At 39.5% G+C, this 21,356-nt stretch overlaps 2 protein-coding genes across 2 annotated transcripts in view; one reads left to right on the top strand and one right to left on the bottom strand.

Moving 5' to 3' along the window:
- COMMD1 (copper metabolism domain containing 1) overlaps window positions 1-2,731 on the bottom strand; it is an 87,694-nt gene extending 84,963 nt beyond the window's left edge. Inside the window, exon 1 of the mRNA XM_088133962.1 lies at window positions 2,424-2,731. Within this exon, the coding sequence (XP_087990088.1) occupies window positions 2,424-2,615 (192 nt within the window). The 5' untranslated portion in view covers window positions 2,616-2,731. The remainder of the gene's footprint in view (window positions 1-2,423) is intronic.
- A 3,404-nt stretch (window positions 2,732-6,135) lies between these two features.
- On the top strand, window positions 6,136-20,411 carry CCT4 (chaperonin containing TCP1 subunit 4). The gene is made up of 14 exons (XM_007436936.3): window positions 6,136-6,416; window positions 7,754-7,806; window positions 8,763-8,852; window positions 9,102-9,210; window positions 9,915-10,057; window positions 13,265-13,386; window positions 13,464-13,596; window positions 14,239-14,378; window positions 14,842-14,938; window positions 16,092-16,202; window positions 16,708-16,838; window positions 16,929-17,163; window positions 19,858-19,971; window positions 20,241-20,411. The coding sequence occupies exons 1-14, from the start codon at window positions 6,278-6,280 to the stop codon at window positions 20,253-20,255; spliced, it is 1,632 nt and encodes a 543-aa protein (XP_007436998.1). The 5' UTR covers window positions 6,136-6,277; the 3' UTR covers window positions 20,256-20,411.
- Window positions 20,412-21,356: the final 945 nt, after the last annotated feature.

Below are 21,356 nucleotides of genomic sequence, written 5' to 3'. Positions count from 1 at the left end.
AATTTTTAAATAATGAACTGAATCTAAATCACACAGAAGCATATTGCTCAGTTTTGCCTCTCCATAAATACAAAGCTAATTGAAATGCTGAGAGTTGACCAATTTTATTAAGCCAATAGCCCAGACTCACTCAGTCACTTCCACTTTCTCCCCCTGAGGCTACAAATAAGACAGAGAGAAAAAAAGACATTAATGAAAAGAAATTCTGTATAGTTGATAAACCTGTGACCCTCCAAACCAATAGATCATTTCTGATTGGACTGGTTTGGAACATCTACATCTAGATAGGTAGCCTTCAGTTGTAATTTGCATTATATTTAATGTATATAATAAAACACATGGTTCATGAAAACATTGAAATAAAATCATTTTTTAAAGTGACACAGAGCTTTATTTTGTGTTCAGTATAAAATACATGAAATAAATTTTCTTAACCAAGAACTCAACCCAATAAATCAGTGAAAGAATTTTGATGTTTAGGCTTATCAGAAACAGATTTCAGGATAAAAAATAACCTGACATAGGTCTAAGAATAAAACCAGAACTAGATTTATGTAGGGTTTTATGGTACACAACCTTTTCAGACAGATAGGTCAACCGACTGTTGTTTTTTGACATCTTGCAATTAAAAGCAATTATTTAAGAAATCAAAAACATAACTTCCTTAAAGATAGTCCTCTATTTGAATTTCTGCTGATATTTCCAAATATCATAAAATTATCCATGCTTTCCTTTGCAATTCAGCAAAGGATAATAAAATCTCTCAGAGGTGTTTGTTTTCAAATAAGGCTTAGGGAACATACAGGCTGGATCATACATTAGACCGAATCATTATTTGTTTAACCATGGTTTCTTAAAAAGTTTGCTGAATTCACACAATGTATTCAACAATATGCCTTAGTTTAAAAGTTGCATTGGCTGGGTTCACACAATATATTTAACCAAAATAAACAAAATAATATTTATACCTTAGACATGTAATACCAGTCACTGTAATTTGTAAACCAACGTTTATGGCTTAGAATAAGTGAGCCCATCCAATTGTGATTTATTCCACAAATCAAGACTGAGTTCATATACCTATTGTGAGTCCCTTTCCCAAAGCCTGAGTACAGTCCCTCTATTGATGGCAGAAAGGAGATACAAACTTTTTATATAAAATCTGCTTGGGAAAACCCTGAAACTCTCTCCAAATGTGTATTCTTAAGAGAAGAAAACCTTTTTAAAAAACAGCCTGTTTTTAAGACCATTTTAAACAGATGAAAACAGTTTGCTAAACTTGGAACAAAACTTTATACAGGAGGGGAAAGAACCTTCATTCAAAACATAATTCCTACCAGAAGTTCCCTTTGTGTATATTCAAAGTATTGCTTCACATTCTTGAAGAGAAAATGTTGAAACTCAACATAAAAATTATATTTCAAATTCTAAGAAAAACTGTATGCATTCCAAATTCTAGCTTTGAGTTGGAAGAAGATGTTGAAAGTTCTAAAACCCAAGTTTGTACCAACGTAGGAAATTCTGGCAATTGAGATTAGTCAGTGCCAACACTGGGGATCAATACATGGAAGCAGCTGCCACTTCTTCCTTTTCCTAAGAATAATGCGGCAGGGAGAAATGACTTCAACCCAGGCTGCCCTTGGGGAGAAGAGAGTTGGGTTAAATGGAGCAAATGGCACTTCCCCCAGTCAGGTTGTGCTTTGGGCAGGATTGTAGAGTGTCCTGGTCACAGGTGAGCCACCCCCAGTAAGGAAAAGCCCTGCAGGGCCTCTCTGAATATGGCAATAGAAAGCCTGACATTGACAAATCCCCAAATTGCCCAGCTTTGGAGAATGCAGGTAAGTGAGAAGAGGAAATGGTTGCTCTGAGGAGGAAAAGCTAACTCCACTCCTCTAGCTGCATTTGGAAGGTAACGGGTGAAGCTCCTTGCTGCCTTTTCCAGAAGGAGGGGGAATAAGCTGTGAGAAGACACTCTTCTTTTTAGGGTAGCCACCCCCAAGCTTGCGCTCTGTAGGTGTTGCTGCAGCTACCAGGATTTCCAACCAGTACGGCCTTATAGGAGTTGCTTGAGTGGCACTGGATTGGGGAAAGCAGATCTAGCCGGTGTCAGGAAGCCCGATCCTGCCCCTCATTTGAACCAGAGAATCTATAAGCACTGGATACCGCTCTTAGCCATTCGTGGAAAGGATGGTCTGCTTCCTCCAAGATATGTTGCAATGCTGGCCCTACCTCTCGCCCCTACTTGGAAATGCCGTGAAAATGTGCCTAATTAGCGTGGTTTTGAAAAGCGCAGGCTCGGGGCTTCCGAAATAGCGAAGGTTTTATCGTGTGGTTTCGTACCCAGCTGCCAGGCGAGATTCACTAGCCCCCCAGAGTAACTTTGGACCACTCTGCTCCACTCCGGCCAGCCCCGCCTCCGTTACCTTGACGATTCCCTTCATTTTAGCCAGCAAAACTCCAAATTCTTGCGACGCCATTTCCGGGTAAAGCTGCTCCCGCAGCAGCTCTTCCGTGATCTCCGTGTTGCCATAGTAGATGGCCTGAGCTATGCCATTTAGGAGCCCGAGTAAGGGCTTGGCGGCTTCAGGCGACGGATGCTCCGCGGCAGCCGCCATCTTGGTGGAAGAGTCTCAACCATAGACTAGAAAAGACTTCGAGGATGGGAGCCGGGCGTGGACAAAAGAAGAGCCTTGGAAGGTGATCGCTCTTTCCTGGGAACAGTAGCGCCCCCTTATGGTGACGGGAGTGAAAAGCAGGATTCCTCGCTCTCAGTTGTATGTATCGGGCGTACGACGTGCGTCTTGCTAACCTGGAAGCGTGGGGGTGTTTTTACACGCTTGTACGATGTAATGAATGATACTCATTTATGCCTCGCACGTATAAATGTTGTAGAGTCCGGTTTGTCTAGCATTTTGCGACGAGAATATAGATATATCAAACATTAAATAGTGGGATTTTTTGTAAAGAGCAATTTACTTTCTATTAGCAAATCTATTTTTTTTCTTCAAAAATGCCACTGAACAGCATTCTCTTTCACTTTATCCTTGCTTGGAGACGAAACAAGCCTTTAAAAAAATCGCTTCTGACACATGAAGCTGGAGCGAAAAGAACGGCCAGAAGCATCCATGCTCCTCCTGGTGTTATAATTGTGTACTATTAAAGTGCATTGGTACGTTAAGTTGCCAACAATTCAGAAACAAATCATTTTTCAGCCCGTGACTACAAAACAAAGTTTTACAGTTAAAGACTTGTTGCATTCAGAAATCTTCCAGTACTGATTTGCTTGCTGTATTTAAGGAACATATGCTGCTTTTAAAAGTACAGTGGTACCTCTACTTATGAACTTAATCCGTTCCGTGACTCTGATCGCAAGTCGAGTTGGTCGCAAGTCAAGGTAAATTTTCCCATAAGGTTCAATGTAAATGCATACGGTTAAACAGTTCTGAAACATATGCATTTTATTTTTAAACCATAAAAACATGAAAAAAAGCACAGTATGAAGAGGGAGAATGGGGTGGGGAGGCAGTTATTGTTTGGAGGGAGAGTCCCCCTCCAAAAGGACATCGGGGAGATCTCCTTCAGGGGTTTCCTCTCTTCTTTGCCTCTTAGCTGCAGGCTCAGTTCTGGGGAAAAACCTGTCTAAAGTCAGTTGTTTTTTCCTGCGCTGCATAACCCTCCGGAAATGAGAGAACACGTCGTTCATCATGTTCAACGCTCTGGTTGTCACAGTTCTGTTGGGGTGGTGCTTCTCAATGAAATCCTGGCACTCATTCCATTTCTGCATGATGGATTTTATCACATCACTGCTCACCTCCTCCCCCTCCTCCTCCTCCTCAGTGGAATGCTCCTCGCCAAGCGCTTTCTGTTGCTCACTCTGGAGCTCAGCAAGTTCTTCTGTGGTCAGCTCCTCCTTATGGTCCTCAACAAGCTCCTCTATGTCCGCATCATCCACAACCAGACCCATGCTCTTGTCCATGGACACAATCTCCTCCACTACCTCTGCATCACACCCTTCAAACTCATGTTCAGCGACACATTCTGGCCACAGTTTCCTCCAGGCTGAGTTTAAGGTCTGGCAGGTGACATCTCCCCAGGCTTTGTCAATGAGGCTGATGCAGTGGAGGACATTGAAATGTTTCTTCCAAAACTTTTTCAGAGTCAAGGATGTTTCCTCAGTGACATTGAAACACCTGGTGAAGAGCGCCTTTGTGTAGAGCTTCTTAAAGTTGCAGATCACTTCCTGGTCCATGGGCTGCAGAAGAGGTGTCGTGTTGGGGGGGAGGACCTTGACCTTTATGAAGTCGTACTTGGCGTCCATGTCATCCACCAGGGCTGGAGGGTGTGCCGGGGTATTGTCCATCAGGAGAAGGCACCTTTCAGGCAGCTGGTTGTCAGACAGGTATTTTTTAACGCAGGGTGCGAACACCTCGTGCAGCCATTCCATGAACAACTGCCTTGTGACCCACGCTCTTGCATTGGCCCTCCACATGACAGGCAGTCTGGCCTTGTTCACATTGTGGTCCCTGAACACATGAGGGGTCTGGGAATGGTACACGAGCAGCGGCTTAATCTTCAGGTCGCTGCTTGCGTTCGCACACAGCAAAAGGGTCAATCTGTCCTTCATGGGCTTGTGCCCTGGCAGTGCCTTTTCCTCCCGCGTGATGTAGGTTCTGTTCGGCATCTTCTTCCAGAAGAGCCCTGTTTCATCGCAGTTGAACACTTGCTGAGCGACGTATCCTTCCGCCTTCATGAATTCCTCAAATTCTGTTTTGTAGGCTTCTGCAGCAGCCTTGTCAGAACTGGAAGCCTCACCATGTCTTGCCACACTGTGGATGCCACTTCTCTTGCGGAATTTCTCAAATCAGCCTCTGCTGGCTTTAAATTCCTCACTTGCTGCGCTGGTAGAGGGGTTTTTCCGCAGTAAATCACTGTGCAGTTTCCTGGCTTTTTCACAGGTGATAGCTTCACTCACGCTATCACCTGCCAGCTGTTTCTCCTTCAGCCACACCAACAACAGCTTTTCCACCTCTTCCACCACTTGTGTCCTCTTCCTCATTAAGATTGTCACTCCTTTTGCCACATCAGCTCCTCTGATGGCATCTTTATTCTTCAAAATAGATGAGATGGTCGACTTCGCCATCTTGTACTCCGAGGCCAGATCAGTCACACGAATACCACGATCGTGCTTTTCTATAATGTCCTTCTTCAGTTCGATCGTCACTGTTTTCTTCAAAGCCTTATTCTTGCCAAGCCTGCTCTGCATTTTCTTTGGAGCCATGCTGACAAGCACACCAAACACCTTCCAAAACCTTCCAAAATGCCACAAAACACACCACAAGCCTCACCGAACGTCTCCTTGCTACCGCGATCTCGCCCACAGGAAGTCGCGACCGCGTGGCAGCAGGGAAAATGGCTGTGGATCTGGTTCGTAAGTTGAGGCGAGTTCGTAAGCAGAGGTCAATTTTTGGGGCCGGAGCTGGTCGTATCTCAAAATTTTCGTAAGTAGGGGCATTTGTAAGTAGAGGTACCACTGTATTCTCTCCATTTGAAAAGTTAGACTGATTTCTTAAAAACTTGTTCTTAAATCCAATTTAGTTCTACCAGCCTGTATTTTTATACAGATGTACCTTAAAATCCCACTCACTTTATATCCGTCTTATTTTCAAGAGAAAGAATACAGAACTGCAGAATAAATGTGTTTTTTCCTCCCCTTTTGTGCTTTGCAATCTGCAATATTTGAATTAGCCTATTTAATTTTATGACTTTTATTTCATAATCATAAATTCAATAATTTAGCTTCCATTACTCCCTATGAATATTCTCCTTCCTTTTAGCACGACTCTTCCATTATGCGGTACGGTTAAATTAATGCTACCACTTGTATTCCGCACTGCAACCTGTGGCTTTAGGTGCCTATCTTATTCGCCGTTTGGCATTAATCTCCGGCCTTAGCTAAAATAGCTAGGCTTCAGCCTCTGCAAGACATTTATTCATACATGCGAAATTTATTCTTTCCGTTCTCGGAGGTCACTACCGTAAAAAAGGCTCATGCTTTCCCGTGTTTCTTGGAAGACAGGCACTTACGAAGACAGCCCTCTAGGGAACGTCATTCTCGGCGCCAGCCTGAGGTACTGTCGAAAGGTCCTTTCTTCTCCAACTGCTGTCGGCGCGTTCTGGAAGCTTCGTGTCGGCGGGGAAGCGTTGGTGTGGCAGGAGCCGGGACGTGGGAAAGGAATCCATCTCCATCGGAAGACTGAGCGGGCAGCTGGGTGCAGACATGCCGGAAAACGCAAGCACAAAAGGGGCCTTTTCGAATGCGGCCACAGGGAACCGCAACTCTGGCTGCAATCGCAGTTCTTATCAGGATAGGGATAAGCCCGCCCAGATCCGCTTCAGCAACATTTCTGCGGGGAAAGGTACGGTGATGGGACATCCTATTGTCTCTAGGTGCGTGGGGGGGGGGAGAGGGGGGGGAGAGGAGGGAGGGGGAATTAGTGGACCGCTCCGTTGACTTCTGCCGGGCTCCGGTACTGGCGCCCGGTTCCTAAACCACACCCCACCCTTGGCCACCCGTTTCTTTTGTTGGAATGAACCAAAGGGAAATTCTTTCAGGCTCCTGTTGAAGATACTGAGGATCAAGCAGCATAAAGGATTGCTTTTTATGGCCCCGTTATTTTTGTTTTTTTGTTTTTGTTTTTCTGAGCGGGAGGGAAGATGCATCACGGATTTGTTTGCAGAGGAATAATTTTTGTTATCCTTCCTATTCCTTTTCCATTTTTTGAAAGTGTAATAAATGTTATTGTACTGAATATTTCCATTGTGACTTGAAATAAGGGATAACCTTTTATAGGAGAAAATCTATCTTGGCCTGATTGCACAGTACAGTAAACCATAATGTGGTTGGTTAAGATTGAGGGAGGTCTGTATCCCTAGGTGGAAAAGGTTTGGGGAAAAAACCTGAGGGCTTTTCCTGAAATGTGATGACCTTTGGCTTGTCAGATTTTTGAATCCTCCTCAGGGTGTTAGCTGAACCACAGGTGATGTCAGAGAGATGCAAAAAATCAAACTGAAGATCAAAAGCAAATTCATATGAGGAGAGTGATCCTTTATATATTCAGATTTCAGATATTTAAGTGTTCATATTAAATGTGGATTATATGTTATTTTAAAATAACATTTATTCTTAAGTAATATTATTTATAATATAATTGATATTATAATATTATAAAATATTAATATTGTAAAATGACATTATTTTGGCATTACTGTTGCTATTTTTCCTGCAGTATTGGTTTGCTTTCTCTCTGTACACAGTTATTGAATTCATGCATTATACAAAAGCAGAATTTATTCAACTCTGGTTGCTGAATAAGCTATGACAGCTGGTCCATGCAATCATATAGAAGCCAAATTAAAACTATTTTACGGGTTAGTCTACTTTGTGAATTCAATGTGCATATTGTAATCCTTCATTTTTGGCTTATGTGGTATGAACCAAGACGTTGGGATCTATTTAGCAAACCATAGTTAAGCAAGCAATGGCTTAGCACAGTGTATGAATCAGTTCATTGTATTTTTGTGGAAGCTGGTATTTTAAATATCCTAAAGGTGTTACTGTCAAATGTAATTTATTAGATTTGTTAGACTGCCCAGAGTCTTTTGGAGTGGGTAGCCATAATGAATCCAATACATTAAATTATACCTGAAGTAAATTTCTTTTGGTATATAAAGTATTTTTTCATCTCTATTTTAGCGGTTGCAGATGCTGTTAGGACAAGTCTTGGGCCAAAGGGAATGGACAAAATGGTGAGATTTGAGCTCTATATTTATAAATATATATGATTATAAAAAGAATACAGTATTGTGGTTATAATAAGGCTGTGCAAAGGATGTGAACTTAATGGTAGAATATTGTAGTGGAATAGATTCTGTGTGGCTATTATAACTAATGTAGTAACCACATCTGCCTTATTCTGAAGAAGTTGAGTGGAGGGTCCTGAGAAACAAAGGGATAGAAGTAAGTCTTATTTGGCACCTATGTATAGAAAGAACTGCCAGTGAATCTTTGGCAGACAATTTTTACATGAGGTAGAATTTAGCCTTATCTGTGTGTGTATGTGTTTAAACATGTGAGAACCTGTTTTTATCAGGATCCCAGTTGTGCTTTCATTCAAACACATCTGTCTTGCATACTTTGCCATTCAAAAAGTGAATGGTCAGGTAAGCAAAAGGAGATGCAGGGGAGACATGTGTAGAGGGCAGTGCCAAGCTGCCCAGCTAATTTGAGAAGGCAGACATTCAGGAAATTGCAGGAGGAGAATCTATGAGATAGGGAAAACTTAATAAAAAACAAGACAGCTGAAAACAGCAAAGGCTAAATTAGGCAGGATGGTGCCATTCAATGGTATCTTGAATCTCACATTAAAAAATATTAAAATTAAAATTAATTATTAAAAATAATTAAACTAAAATATTCTAAGATGGCTACATCTCATGAAGTTTGATGTTCTCCCTTGACATTTCCTGGGATCTCAGCAATACTGAAAACTTATAAGATTTTGATAATTTTAACTAAAAGTAAAATAGTGCCAATGAACGTTCTGAAAAGATGTCTAATCCTGAGCTAACTAGTAGCTTGGTATATTGAACCAATGGTTTGTACATTTTAGTGCACAATATCAATTGATGCTTCAGCTTATATTCTGTTTGTAGATTTTCTCTTTTTTGAGTTGGTGTCCAAAAACTTGATTGTGCTTTTTCAGATTCAAGATGGTAAAGGAGATGTGACAATCACAAATGATGGTGCAACAATTCTGAAGCAGATGCAGGTTCTTCATCCTGCAGCCAAAATGGTAAGTAATACATAGTTTTCAAATTTATGTCAATGCAAAAATTGAAGCCAAATTACACTAGCTACTACGATGGTTATATTACTTATAGAAAATAATTACTGTGGTACATTGACATGGAGCCTAGAAATGTGTGCAATTGGATATTGTATGTTTCTCTTTTTTGTATACAAAAAAACCCTGGATAGTTCTAGCAGTGTTATACAGCAATTTACAATTTATTTATTTTTTTTAACATTTGACAAAATATAGCTGGTGGAGTTATCAAAAGCACAAGATATTGAAGCTGGAGATGGTACTACATCTGTTGTGGTCATTGCAGGTGCCCTCCTGGATGCTTGTTCCAGACTTCTTCAGAAAGGTATGTTTATATGCAGTTTTTGCATATGCAAGTGAAATGTGAAATAATAAAATATAAATAACCTGGATGATCTTTTGTCATAAATAACCTGAATGATCTTTTGTCATATCAGAAAACTCTGTTTCCAAATTTTTGTCCTTGGCGATTGACTCATAAATAAAAGCTCCAATGAAATATAGTCCAAAATACAAAAAAGAGAAATTTTATTGTAACATAATAGCTGCATGGTTTACATGACTAAGGCAACCTGTTGTCCCTTCCAGAAGAACATAAAAGGGAAGATTTTTGCCAATTAAAAAAAAATTCTCTGTGTGTTTCAAATGGCCAATGTAAGCTAATAGTTTTAGTGGTAATTTGGAAGACTGGTTATAGTTTGTGAAGTTTGGATGCACAACTGTTTGTGTTGCATTTGTATTATGTTAGTGTAATATTTTCTGCCATAATAACTTTTTTGCTTCCAAAATGAGGGATTTTTCCAATCCCTAATCAGTCTTACTTTTCAGAACCTTAGCTACTTTTTATCTATCTTTGTTTTGTCTACCTACCTATTCCCTATGCAATTCCTTTACAGACAGCTTGATTTGAGATTAATTTATGAGATCAAATCATTGAGGTTAATCTATGAGATCAAATTGTTCATCTCACAGATCAATATCTGTGTATTGGCTATAGCTTGAATAAATTTGTATCCTAACTCTGCTTAGGAATTCACCCCACCATCATTTCGGAGTCGTTCCAGAAGGCATTGGAAAAAGGCATTGAAGTCTTGACTAACATGGGGCAGCCGGTTGAACTGAGTGACAGAGAAACCCTCCTTAACAGTGCAACTACTGCATTGAATTCTAAGGTGGGTAATGAAAATAAGATACTTGATAAGTATTTTTGTTTGTTTAGGGCATGTGTACTTTGCCTTTTAGGTACAGATTATATGTAAATGGATTAACTAATAACTGGGATTTAAATAATGCCTTCTAAAACAGTTCTGCATATTGCTAATGTTTTTAGCTAGACATCAGTAATGTTTAAGAGTGGGCAGTGTATGTTTATTGTCCAACTTGATTATGATCATCCCAACCCTCTGCAAACATTCAGTATCATTTCCTATTGAATGCTAATGACATAATTCTCATAGTGATTTAATGACTTAATTCACATAATGATTTAATTCTTGCAGTTCATCAAAATATACCAACCAAAATTTTTTACAATTATTCAAAGTACAGAAACTTTGTATTTCCATTTGGTGACTTGATTAGACTTACTGAAGTCTTCGTGTGAAATTTGCATAATACGTAGCAGTTACAGTTAAGATGCAGTTATGGGAGTCTTTGGAAATTATGGCACAAGCAATAAAGAAACAAAAGAGAAAGATACTTCCTCTCTGTGAACTAATATGACCTCATTAGAATGTTGTCTGTTCCCCCCTGCCCTGGACTGTCCATCTGATCTAGAAATGATTGCTATTGCTATCTGAAATTTTTTTTTCTGATAGAAAACAAAATGATCAAATACAGACAGTCCCCTCCTTGTGAACTTTCATGTTGTGAACTTTCACCGATACAAACAAGATGGACCCAGAAGTCAGAACTGGAAGTCGGACTGGAAGTTGGAACTGGAAGTCAGGAGAAGGTGGGATAGTTTGGAGCGTGCCGCAAACTAACCCTTTCCCACCTTCTCCCGCCTTCTGTTTGCATTGGAGGTTTGCATTGGAGTCGGCGTTCCCAGAAGGGGTTAGTTTACGTGGTGCGCTCTGTTGCTGGGTGAGGCAGGAGAAGGGGCAATGGCAGAGGACAGATGAAAGGGGTGGAGGTCTCCTGCCTTGCCTGGCAACAGAGCATGCTACATCCCTCCGGCTCATCCTTCACTCCCCTCTCCTCTGCTACCACCCCCCTCCTGCCTCACCTGGCAACGCATTGGTAGCAGAAGATAGGGCTCCTCTGCCCACACGGCTGCCCTGCCTCTTGTCTCCTCTTCTTTTTACTTTTACTTGGTTGGACTTACGAACAAAACGGACTTATGAACAGCCTCTTGGACTGTAACCTGTTTGTAAGTAGGGGACTATCTTATGGAATAGAAATCCCTTGCCTTGCTCTAGTTCATTTGTCCAGACAAATTATATTCATTTGGAGATGCTTGTAGCCATTTCAGACATGGAAGAAAGAGGAGCCATACATCCATAATGAGAGTTTGTAGGAAAGGAAGCTCTGCAGTTGTCTGCTTGGATTTCAGCTGTTTACTGTCATTGTTGAAAAATAAGCCTCATTGGGGTTGCAATGGATCAGAGAGATTCAAGCGAATGCTGTGGCTCAGGTTCTGTTTAAATCAGTCACATCACTAAGAAAGCAATTGGAGAAACTACAGTGGGGCAAAAAAGCCACCAATTGTGCAAGTTCTCCCACTTAAAAAGATGAGAGAGGCCTGTAATTTTCATCATAGGTATACCTCAACTATGAGAGACAAAATGAGGGAAAAAATCCAGAAAATCACATTGTCTGATTTTTAAAGAATTTATTTGCAAATCATGGTGGAAAATAAGTATTTGGTCACCTACAAACAAGCAAGATGTCTGGCTCTCACAGACCTGTAACTACTTCTTTAAGAGGCTCCTCTGTCCTCCACTGGTTACCTGTAATAATGGCACCTGTTTGACCTTGTTATCAGTATAAAAGACACCTGTCCACAACCTCAAACAGTCACACTCCAAACTCCACTATGGCCAAGAGCAAAGAGCTGTTGAAGGACACCAGAAACAAAATTGTAGACCTGCACCAGGCTGGGAAGACTGAATCTGCAATAGGCAAGCAGCTTGGTGTGAAGAAATCAACTGTGGGAGCAATAATTAGAAAATGGAAGACATACAAGACCACTGATAATCTCCCTCGATCTGGGGCTCCATGCAAGATCTCACCCCATGGGGTCAAAATGATCACAAGAACGGTGAGCAAAAATCCCAGAACCACACGGGGGGACCTAGTGAATGACCTGCAGAGAGCTGGGACCAAAGTAACAAAGGCTACCATCAGTAACACACTACGCCGCCAGGGACTCAAATCCTGCAGTGCCAGACGTGTCCCCCTGCTTAAGCCAGTCCATGTCTGGGCCCGTCTGAAGTTTGCTAGAGAGCATTTGGATGATCCAGAAGAGGATTGGGAGAATGTCATACGGTCAGATGAAACCAAAGTAGAACGTTTTGGTCTAAACTCAACTCGTCGTGTTTGGAGGAGAGAGAATGCTGAGTTGCATCCAAAGAACACCATACCTACTGTGAAGCATGGGGGTGGAAACATCATGCTTTGGGGCTGTTTTTCTGCAAAGGGACCAGGACGACTGATCCGTGTAAAGGAAAGAATGAATGGGGCCATGTATCGTGAGATTTTGAGTGAACACCTCCTTCCATCAGCAAGGGCATTGAAGATGAAACGTGGCTGGGTCTTTCAGCATGACAGTGATCCCAAACACTGCCCGGGCAACGAAGGAGTGGCTTCGTAAGAAGCATTTCAAGGTCCTGGAGTGGCCTAGCCAGTCTCCAGATCTCAACCCCATGGAAAACCTTTGGAGGGAGTTGAAAGTCCGTGTTGCCCAGCGACAGCCCCAAAACATCACTGCTCTAGAGGAGATCTGCATGGAGGAATGGGCCAAAATACCAGCAACAGTGTGTGAAAACCTTGTGAAGACTTACAGAAAACGTTTGACCTCTGTCATTGCCAACAAAGGATATATAACAAAGTATTGAGATGAACTTTTGATATTGACCAAATACTTATTTTCCACCATGATTTGCAAATAAATTCTTTAAAAATCAGACAATGTGATTTTCTGGATTTTTTTCCCCATTTTGTCTCTCATAGTTGAGGTATACCTAGGATGAAAATTACAGGCCTCTCTCATCTTTTTAAGTGGGAGAACTTGCACAATTGGTGGCTGACTAAATACTTTCTTGCCCCACTGTAATTCCTCTTACAGTTTTGAATAATTAAAAAAAATAAAGTTGTGTGAAATTCTTATACAATGGACAAACAAAAAACATGCTGATAAATCTTTATTGATCCTTCAGGTTGTGTCACAGTATTCTAGTCTCCTTTCTCCAATGAGTGTGGAAGCTGTGATGAAGGTGATAGATCCAACTACAGCTAGCAGTGTGGATCTTAGAGACATTAAAATTGTTAAAAAGCTTGGGTAAGAGTTAGTCCAATTCTGAATTTTTATTTGTATCTGTATGTAGTATTGCTTGCTCATGGAGTATTTATTTTTAGGGGCACAATTGATGACTGTGAACTTGTTGAAGGGCTGGTCCTCACACAAAAAGTCGCCAGTACTGGTGTGACTAGAGTGGAAAAAGCTAAAATAGGACTCATTCAGTTTTGCTTATCTGCTCCAAAAACCGATGTAAGTTGCTTAATTTGTTTTTTAGAATAAACTAACCTTTTAAAAAAAGAAGTTAGTTTCTAAAACAGCAATCTTGTATTTGATTAATAATGAACTAGAAGGCCTTTCTGCAAATCGACTTTCTGCACTTGTTAAGGAATACATTAGGTTCACAAAGCAAGATATGCCCAATCTGTTTTGAGGAATCCTCTTAAAGAACATAAGACTAAATGCAATATTATGCAAGTGGGCATTGTCTCATACAACTAAAGCATTTTTTTCTGCAACTATCCATAACTATCTACAGCAGATTTGTGGGGAGGGGCAGTTGACAGAAGCTGTAAGTTAGAATGAGAATTCAGTTGGGTAACTGTATTTACTTTATTGGTGGAGGCCACTATTCATCCATCCAGTAAGAGAATTTTCTTTTAGAAGCCACTCAAGGCAACTAATCTAGTGTTCTGTGGAAGAAGTGATGAAAACTAATGACTAATGCTGATATGTGGACATTTTTTGTGCCTAAAAAAATAATAAAAATGCCAATTGTTGTATTTTGCTACTTTGCAAAACCTATATTTTGACTGTTCAGGTGATTGTTTTGTGGCATAGATATTAAACTGTCTATTATGTACAAGTATACTTACTTTTTAGTTTTTCTGCTAGATGGATAACCAGATTGTTGTCTCTGACTACACTCAAATGGATAGAGTCTTGCGGGAAGAGAGAGCCTACATTCTGAATTTAGTTAAGCAAATTAAGAAGACAGGTTGCAATGTACTACTCATTCAGAAATCCATTTTACGGTATGTTCATATTGCATTCATTTTTTAACAAGGGCTGTTAAATATAAAGTTGTTCTTGACATAGTTAACATATAGAGTCTTATGCACCCCTTTCTGGAGTTTGCATACTGCTAAAGCTATAAGCTAAAAGCTCTGGGAAATGGGACTTTTTATCACTATAGTAATGAAAGAACTACATTTCCCAATCTTTGGTAATGTGCTAGGACTTGAGAATGTGGGAGCCCTCCCTCTTGTTTCCCCTAAAAACAAACAGTATGCCCAATAACACAGTAAGTTACTTGTGAGGTTTCCCAGAAGGCTTGGGAAATGTCTGAAATCCATCATATATTTGATAGCATCTAATTAGAGTAGGAAGAAAAGAAAACTCTGTTCTAAAGTTTGGAAATAATTCTGTGCCTGATCAGAGTAATGCTATGCTGTGATGATATATATTAATGAACCCCATCAAATTTATTGATTTTAGGGATGCTCTAAGTGATCTAGCTCTACATTTCCTGAACAAAATGAAGATTATGGTGATCAAAGATATTGAAAGAGAAGACATTGAATTTATATGTAAGGTGAGATAAAAGGATTCCTCAAATGAATTCTTAAGTCATGAAATATAGTAGTCCTGACAGTATATCATGACTCTAACCATGAACTGAAATTGATTGTAACAGTGAATGAATCTGCCTTGAAATTTGTGATGCTGTGATAGAAAGCAGCCTGTAAAACAACTGCTGCTACCTCACTAAAAATGTAGCTTCTCTGAAGGTTGCTGAGACCTCTATTACAGAACAATCTTACATCAGCCCAGTCTCATTAATTTAATGGGTCTTATTTCCAAACACATAGACTGAGTGGGGGTCATTGGTATAGCACCTGCAGTGCACGTTCATTTATCAAATTGCTTATATGTGCTTGGTAGGACTGTTTATACTCTGCCACCTCAGTTGTGGTCTCTTTCTGTTGTCTTTCTTAGTCAGCTAGCTAGTTGAGGTTACAATTACGCATGCCATTTTTCTTACTTCCTTAGTTGTAAGCAAACTGAATGAGCCAGAAGCTACCTTGGGAGGAATATGATCAGCCCAACACTGGAACTCTAAGGTCCCTGTTACTATACTGCTTCTTTGCACTACTTAAATGTGCACCTCTAGGAAGCATCTGATAGATTTGACTCATTGCTATGTAGGGATATAGGGAAAATACAGAGGACTTTAAAATAGCACGTATGTGGCCACATACTTGTATAACTGGCCAGCATGTGTGTTTTCATAGCTGGCTGAGGACAAGGTGACAGTGGTAGGGTAGGTAAACAAATAGGCACTATTCTGACTCCCTCAGTCTTGTAGCCTGCCCCTTCTTTTAAAGGGATGAAATAGCTACAGTTTTCCATTTCTCTTGGAGAAGACTTCCCCTCTTCTCTGAGCAAAAAATCATGTCTCTGTGGAGGTGAGGAAAGGCTGCTTATGCATGTGAGGGTACATCTACCTCTCTGCCTGTGTGTGTGTGCGTGTATGGTTGTTTGGGGATGGGGAAGCTGTATCTTCATGTGAGATGTGTGTATATTTGTCTGTGCCTTTACTGGAAGCCAGATCTGGGAGTAGGTGTGTCATCTTGAGAAGTTTACAGACTCTTTGATTTCCGATTGCTGGCATAATATAGAGCATTCTGAAATCCATTACATACCTTGTCTAACTTAAGATTTGTTTGTGTGTTATTTTTTAAAAGACTATTGGAACTAAGCCAGTTGCTCATATTGATCAGTTCACTGGTGACATGCTGGGATCTGCTGAACTTGCGGAAGAGGTTCATTTAAATGGATCTGGAAAGTTAGTAAAGGTAAGGATAAGTCTTGTTTAGCTTTCTAGTCTACTTTGTTGTGAAGTTAAAGCAAGTTCTGTAAAATGTGGTTTTTCAAACTGGATTTGAATGGGTCCTGCAAGACTAACAGGAAAAAACCCTCTTTGCAAAGGATTAAGGGAAAACTCTCTAAAAGGAGACTAAGCCTTTCCCCCCTTAGTTTGTTGTGGAGTGGTGTTTTTTTTTTAATTTGACTTTTTAGAGGGTCAGTGTAGAAGGATCAAGACTTAGTTCCTTGTGGAGAATTTAAAACACACACACACACACAGAATGTATGTAATACTTAAAATTCTTAATCCTTGTTGTATGTTTAAAGTTCTTTTTATTCTGGTTCATAGAAAGCGCCAAAATGATTTTGTATCATTTTGTTGTCATCAAAATGCTCTCGTTGTTCTAAAAACTGACCCCAAAACCAAATCTTCCAAAAATGTAGTGAGCTTTCTGAATCTGAGTATTGTAGTGTAGTGCCTGTTTTGTATTTCAGATTACAGGCTGCGCTAGCCCTGGAAAAACTGTAACAATTGTGGTACGAGGGTCTAATAAACTGGTGATTGAAGAAGCTGAGCGTTCTATTCATGATGCTTTGTGCGTTGTCCGCTGTTTGGTCAAGAAAAGGTAGTGCATCATCTTTTTGGACCAATAAAAGCATCATTTCAGCTTGCAAACTGCCCTACATTTCAAGCTGCATTTTAATTTTAATTTCAGAGCCCTAATTGCAGGTGGTGGAGCACCAGAAATAGAGTTGGCATTACGCTTGAATGAATATTCTCGTGTTCTAAGTGGCATGGAATCTTACTGTGTTCGTGCTTATGGAGAGGCCCTGGAAATTATTCCGTCCACTCTGGCTGAAAATGCAGGCCTTAATCCTATATCCACTGTTACAGAGCTGAGAAACAGACATGCGCAAGGAGAGAAAACTGCTGGCATTAATGTCAGAAAGGTAATGTGCAAACTGTATAACAAAGCAAATGATGCACCACATTATTACACATTGACATTTGTAGAATTCTGCCTTTCGTTATTGGAGTTCACTGGTACTGTTTTTTTTATACTGCTTATTGCATTATGCATAACTCAAAGGATTGCTCATCTTGTCTTGAAATTACAGTAGTAAATTGCAGCAAGTGCAGAGAAATGCATTAGGTTTGTTTATATGCTGTAGTTACATTCTGTTTATTATTCAAATTTAGAGAAGTCTGTGAAACAAAATCCTTTTTTTGCTCTTACCTCAGAATGTTGGACATTTTAGCAGGTGGCAATTTAACTGAGGTATTTTTAAAATTCCCGTAATGGGAATTGTGACCAAGCGTGCTTTTTGTCGTGTGTTTACATAGACAGGCAGCAAAGAAGCAGTTCACTTCATCAGATCCCACGAGCAGCATGACAGCAATTATTATTATTAAATACATGTCTCTGCTTATTGCCCTGGGGCTTCTTTCTAATACACAGTTTTTGCAGTTGGCATTTCAACCAAGGCGGCTGTTTTTGCCCTTGACACTGTGGAAGTCAGAAGCATTCCAGCTTGATCTATAAAGCATTTGCACATTTCACTTATGAAAATACAGTGCGCAAAGACACAAGGATGGCAACATTTCAATATAACTCATGAATTTTGTCTGCTGTTTTACAACAGTTGCTATTCAGGCGGGTAATCATTTTGTTATGTCTGTCCTATTGGCCATCCAAAGTTGCTTCTGATGCTGCACCATGTGGCTTCAAGCCTATCTGACCAATGGCTGGGGACCACTGGCATTGCCATCAACCTTGGTGGGGGAGAGGTTACAGCTGTGCTTGCTTATAATTTGGAAGGTAGGGAAAGAGGCTAGGTCTTAGTCAGTCTCCAGTGGCTAGTCAAGTGTGTCCAGCAGTATTTTACACCATATATTAGTACATCTACGTAATCTGATTAAATTCCTCCTAAATAGGCCTTATTTTGAGAAAGGATATTTCATTAGAAAAGAAATATGGAACTATACATAATTTAAGGGAAATGAAAAGCAGAGGGAGGGGATTTTTTTAAAAATCCCCCCTTAATCAGTTCCTTTACTAATGATCTAATTAAAATATGCAGTATTGCTAAGTGTAGGGAAGGGAAGGGGCCTTGACTTGGCAAGCAGTAGTTGGCTTCCCAGTGAATCTTCATCTTCAAGTCTGCCTGTGATTTCCAACTTGTGTGAAGTAGTAGTCCAAAATGGTTTTTAAACTCAGGGCAGTAGAGGTTAACTGACTCCCTCATCCCCATCCAGTCACTGGTAGCAAAGGTGAAGCCAAACTGGAGTGAAACACCTGATTGTTACAAGCCGAGGACCAAGCTCCAAAAGATAAGATTTTGTTGTGGTTGTTGTTTTGAGTCTGTAACACTGCAAACAGCTCTTACAAGCTGACCATTCTTTGAACACTCTGCATTCTGAAGCTTATCTAAAATCTCCTTTGAGTCACTCTGATTCTTGCTGACATCCATGTAGTTTATTTGGCAATGATTTGCCACTGGTTCTTCCAGGGTCCCCCCCCCCCCAATTTCCTAATCTAATTTGCAGCCCTGGAATTTCTTATTGTCTCCCATCCAAGTACTAACCAGGCCCAATTATGTGTAGCTTCTGAACCTAGCAAAGGTGGCTGGGGGCTGCCTCTTGCTGAAATTTATCTAGGTAGTATTACATATGCTAATAGATATTCATTATTTGGGTTTTAGATGTGTCAGTGAAAATGGCAGTCATGTAGCTGGAGAGAATAATTGGTATTATATCAATAAAAAATAGCTATTCTGAACATTATTTTTAAATTATTTTAATAAAGAAAAAGCGAGCAAGTATTGACCCATATGTAGCCCTGTTGACCTTTTTTATATAGCTCTTGGAGCCCCCAAGTTTGCATAATTTAATAAAGGCGGTGTGTTTTTTCACTATTTTGTTGGCAATAAAATAGGCTTAATAAAATTTTATCTCCTGCAAAAAGACACAGGGGAAGCTAGTCTGATCCTATTTATGCTATACTTCTCTTTCCATTTGTTTATGTAAACAGAATCCCTAACCATTTCTGTAATTAAGGTCAATAGTTTGATTTTGTTAGTTCCAAAACTATATTCTAGATTTGGGAAATACTTGTCAGAACATTTATTTCTTTAATTTGAAAAATGCCATTAGTTTGAAACACCTCACAATGACCTCTAAGCTCAGTGATCTTGTATTCTTATTGGTCCTTCTCTTTAAAAAGAAGTCACTCCCCAGGAATTAAATACTTGGTTTTGGTTTGCAATTCTAAGCAGAATTGAAATGAATTCTGATTTACAGAAATTAATTACTTAACAATATAAAAGAAAGGCTTTTTTCATAGTGTTATCTGTCACTTACGAATTTAATATAGTTAATTTCTAATGGTGTTAGCATCATTAAAAAGGAAACAGTTGCTTGGTGTTTAATGCAGCAGAGCCTCATGTATATAGGAACAAAATGCCTAATTGTGCTGATAGGTACAGCATGTTGAGAACATGTCACAAACTGGATGAGTATGATTCAGTGTAGACATTTGAAAAGATGTCTTAAATTCATAATGAAAACTCTTAGAAATATATGATTTCATATTTAAGATGTTTGCCAATAATTGTTAGTACAATGACGTGGTTTTTAAATTGTAGGGTGGAATTTCAAATATCTTGGAAGAGCTGGTGGTCCAGCCTTTATTGGTGTCAATCAGTGCTCTCACCCTAGCTACAGAAACAGTCCGCAGCATTCTTAAGATTGATGATGTGGTAAGCTGTTTAACGTTCTTTCAATTGCTCCAATACCCTATTTGTCCAATTTTTGTTTCCTTTTTAAAACCAAAATGGTAGTCCGTATCATAATATAAATATATGTAAGTGAAAATGTATTTTGTAATTATAATTGAGGTAATTTGATGCTGAGAGTTAGGCATCTGCAATTGTTTTTGAAAATTTAGAGTACTACATTATGGAGAATGAAGGCTGACAGATAATACAGTAGTTATCATTCCACATAATATCCTCTGTCTTTTTTACAGGTGAATACTCGATGAAATGGCTAAAGGAAGAGGCAGTACAGCATTGTACGCTATCCTAAGTTTGGAACTTGGCTCTTTATAGAAGCACTGTGTTAGACACCTACTAAACTTGCAGTTGTGTTCATGTTCTTCTGTCAATCTAAGTTAATAAAACCTCAACTTCAAAAGGCAGACTTTGTTTAAATTCTTCAATAATTAAACCTACAGAGCTAAAAACTACTTAAATTGGCAGGATTGTGGTCCTTTTAAAAAAATTACGCTGATTTCAGTACATGCTCTTCAATTTAAATTAGTCGGGACAGTGTCCTTTAGGTACTAATTTTATCACCCGTTCTTTAACATGCATTTCAGACAATGTTTTATTCTCTTAATTGTTAGTGGATTTTTTTTTTAATGCGAGAGGAATTTGCCAGAGAAATGTGAACAGCAATCATGGACATTGGCATCTGTGCAGGGAGAGTGGGTGCAAATCACAACACATGTGAAAATATCAGGCACATGCCATGACTTACATTCTGACATCAGGACACAAGCACATAATGCCATTTGTGTGATGTCGCTGCATGTGCATCATTTTGGCATCATCAGAATTTGCTGTCCACATTGCTCCTTGTGGAAACATGAGCTTCTCTGACCTCTTTAGTGGTTTTGCCAATTAAGTTCTCCTTGAACAAAGCTATTTAGGAAGTTGTGTGCCGTTATTTTGATTACTGAAAGGTTGGGCTGAAAACCTTTGTCAAATACTAGCCATCAGTAGGAACACTTCTTAAGCTCATATAATTTAGTATGAACATATGGTATTCTGCTTTTGGTTTATCCTTTGGATTAAGTTAGGATAAATACTATTGTAAAGATCTTTATTACCTTTTGTAGAACTTTTTGAAACAAAATGAGTTAATAAATTAAAAGGAACTTTCTAAAATTATTAAAACCTTTATTGTCTGATTTTTAACAGTAATCCAGTTATCTCAATGCACATTTTTAAGGGTCTAGCAGTAAAGAAAAGATTTTCAATTGTGATCTTAATGTTTTTCACTTGTATTTATATAGCTGTACAACTCTGTTGCTAAGCAATGTGGTTGTAAAGTGCAAAATCAGGTGACCATGCTGACTTAC

Source organism: Python bivittatus, unplaced genomic scaffold, assembly GCF_059951505.1.
Source record: "Python bivittatus isolate LINGU-HERP-01145 unplaced genomic scaffold, Pbiv_v1 ctg000020_np1212, whole genome shotgun sequence".
In the NCBI taxonomy this organism is placed as follows: domain Eukaryota; kingdom Metazoa; phylum Chordata; class Lepidosauria; order Squamata; family Pythonidae; genus Python; species Python bivittatus.
Note: the sequence above shows the minus strand (reverse complement) of the source record. Positions and strands in the feature narration are given on the sequence as shown.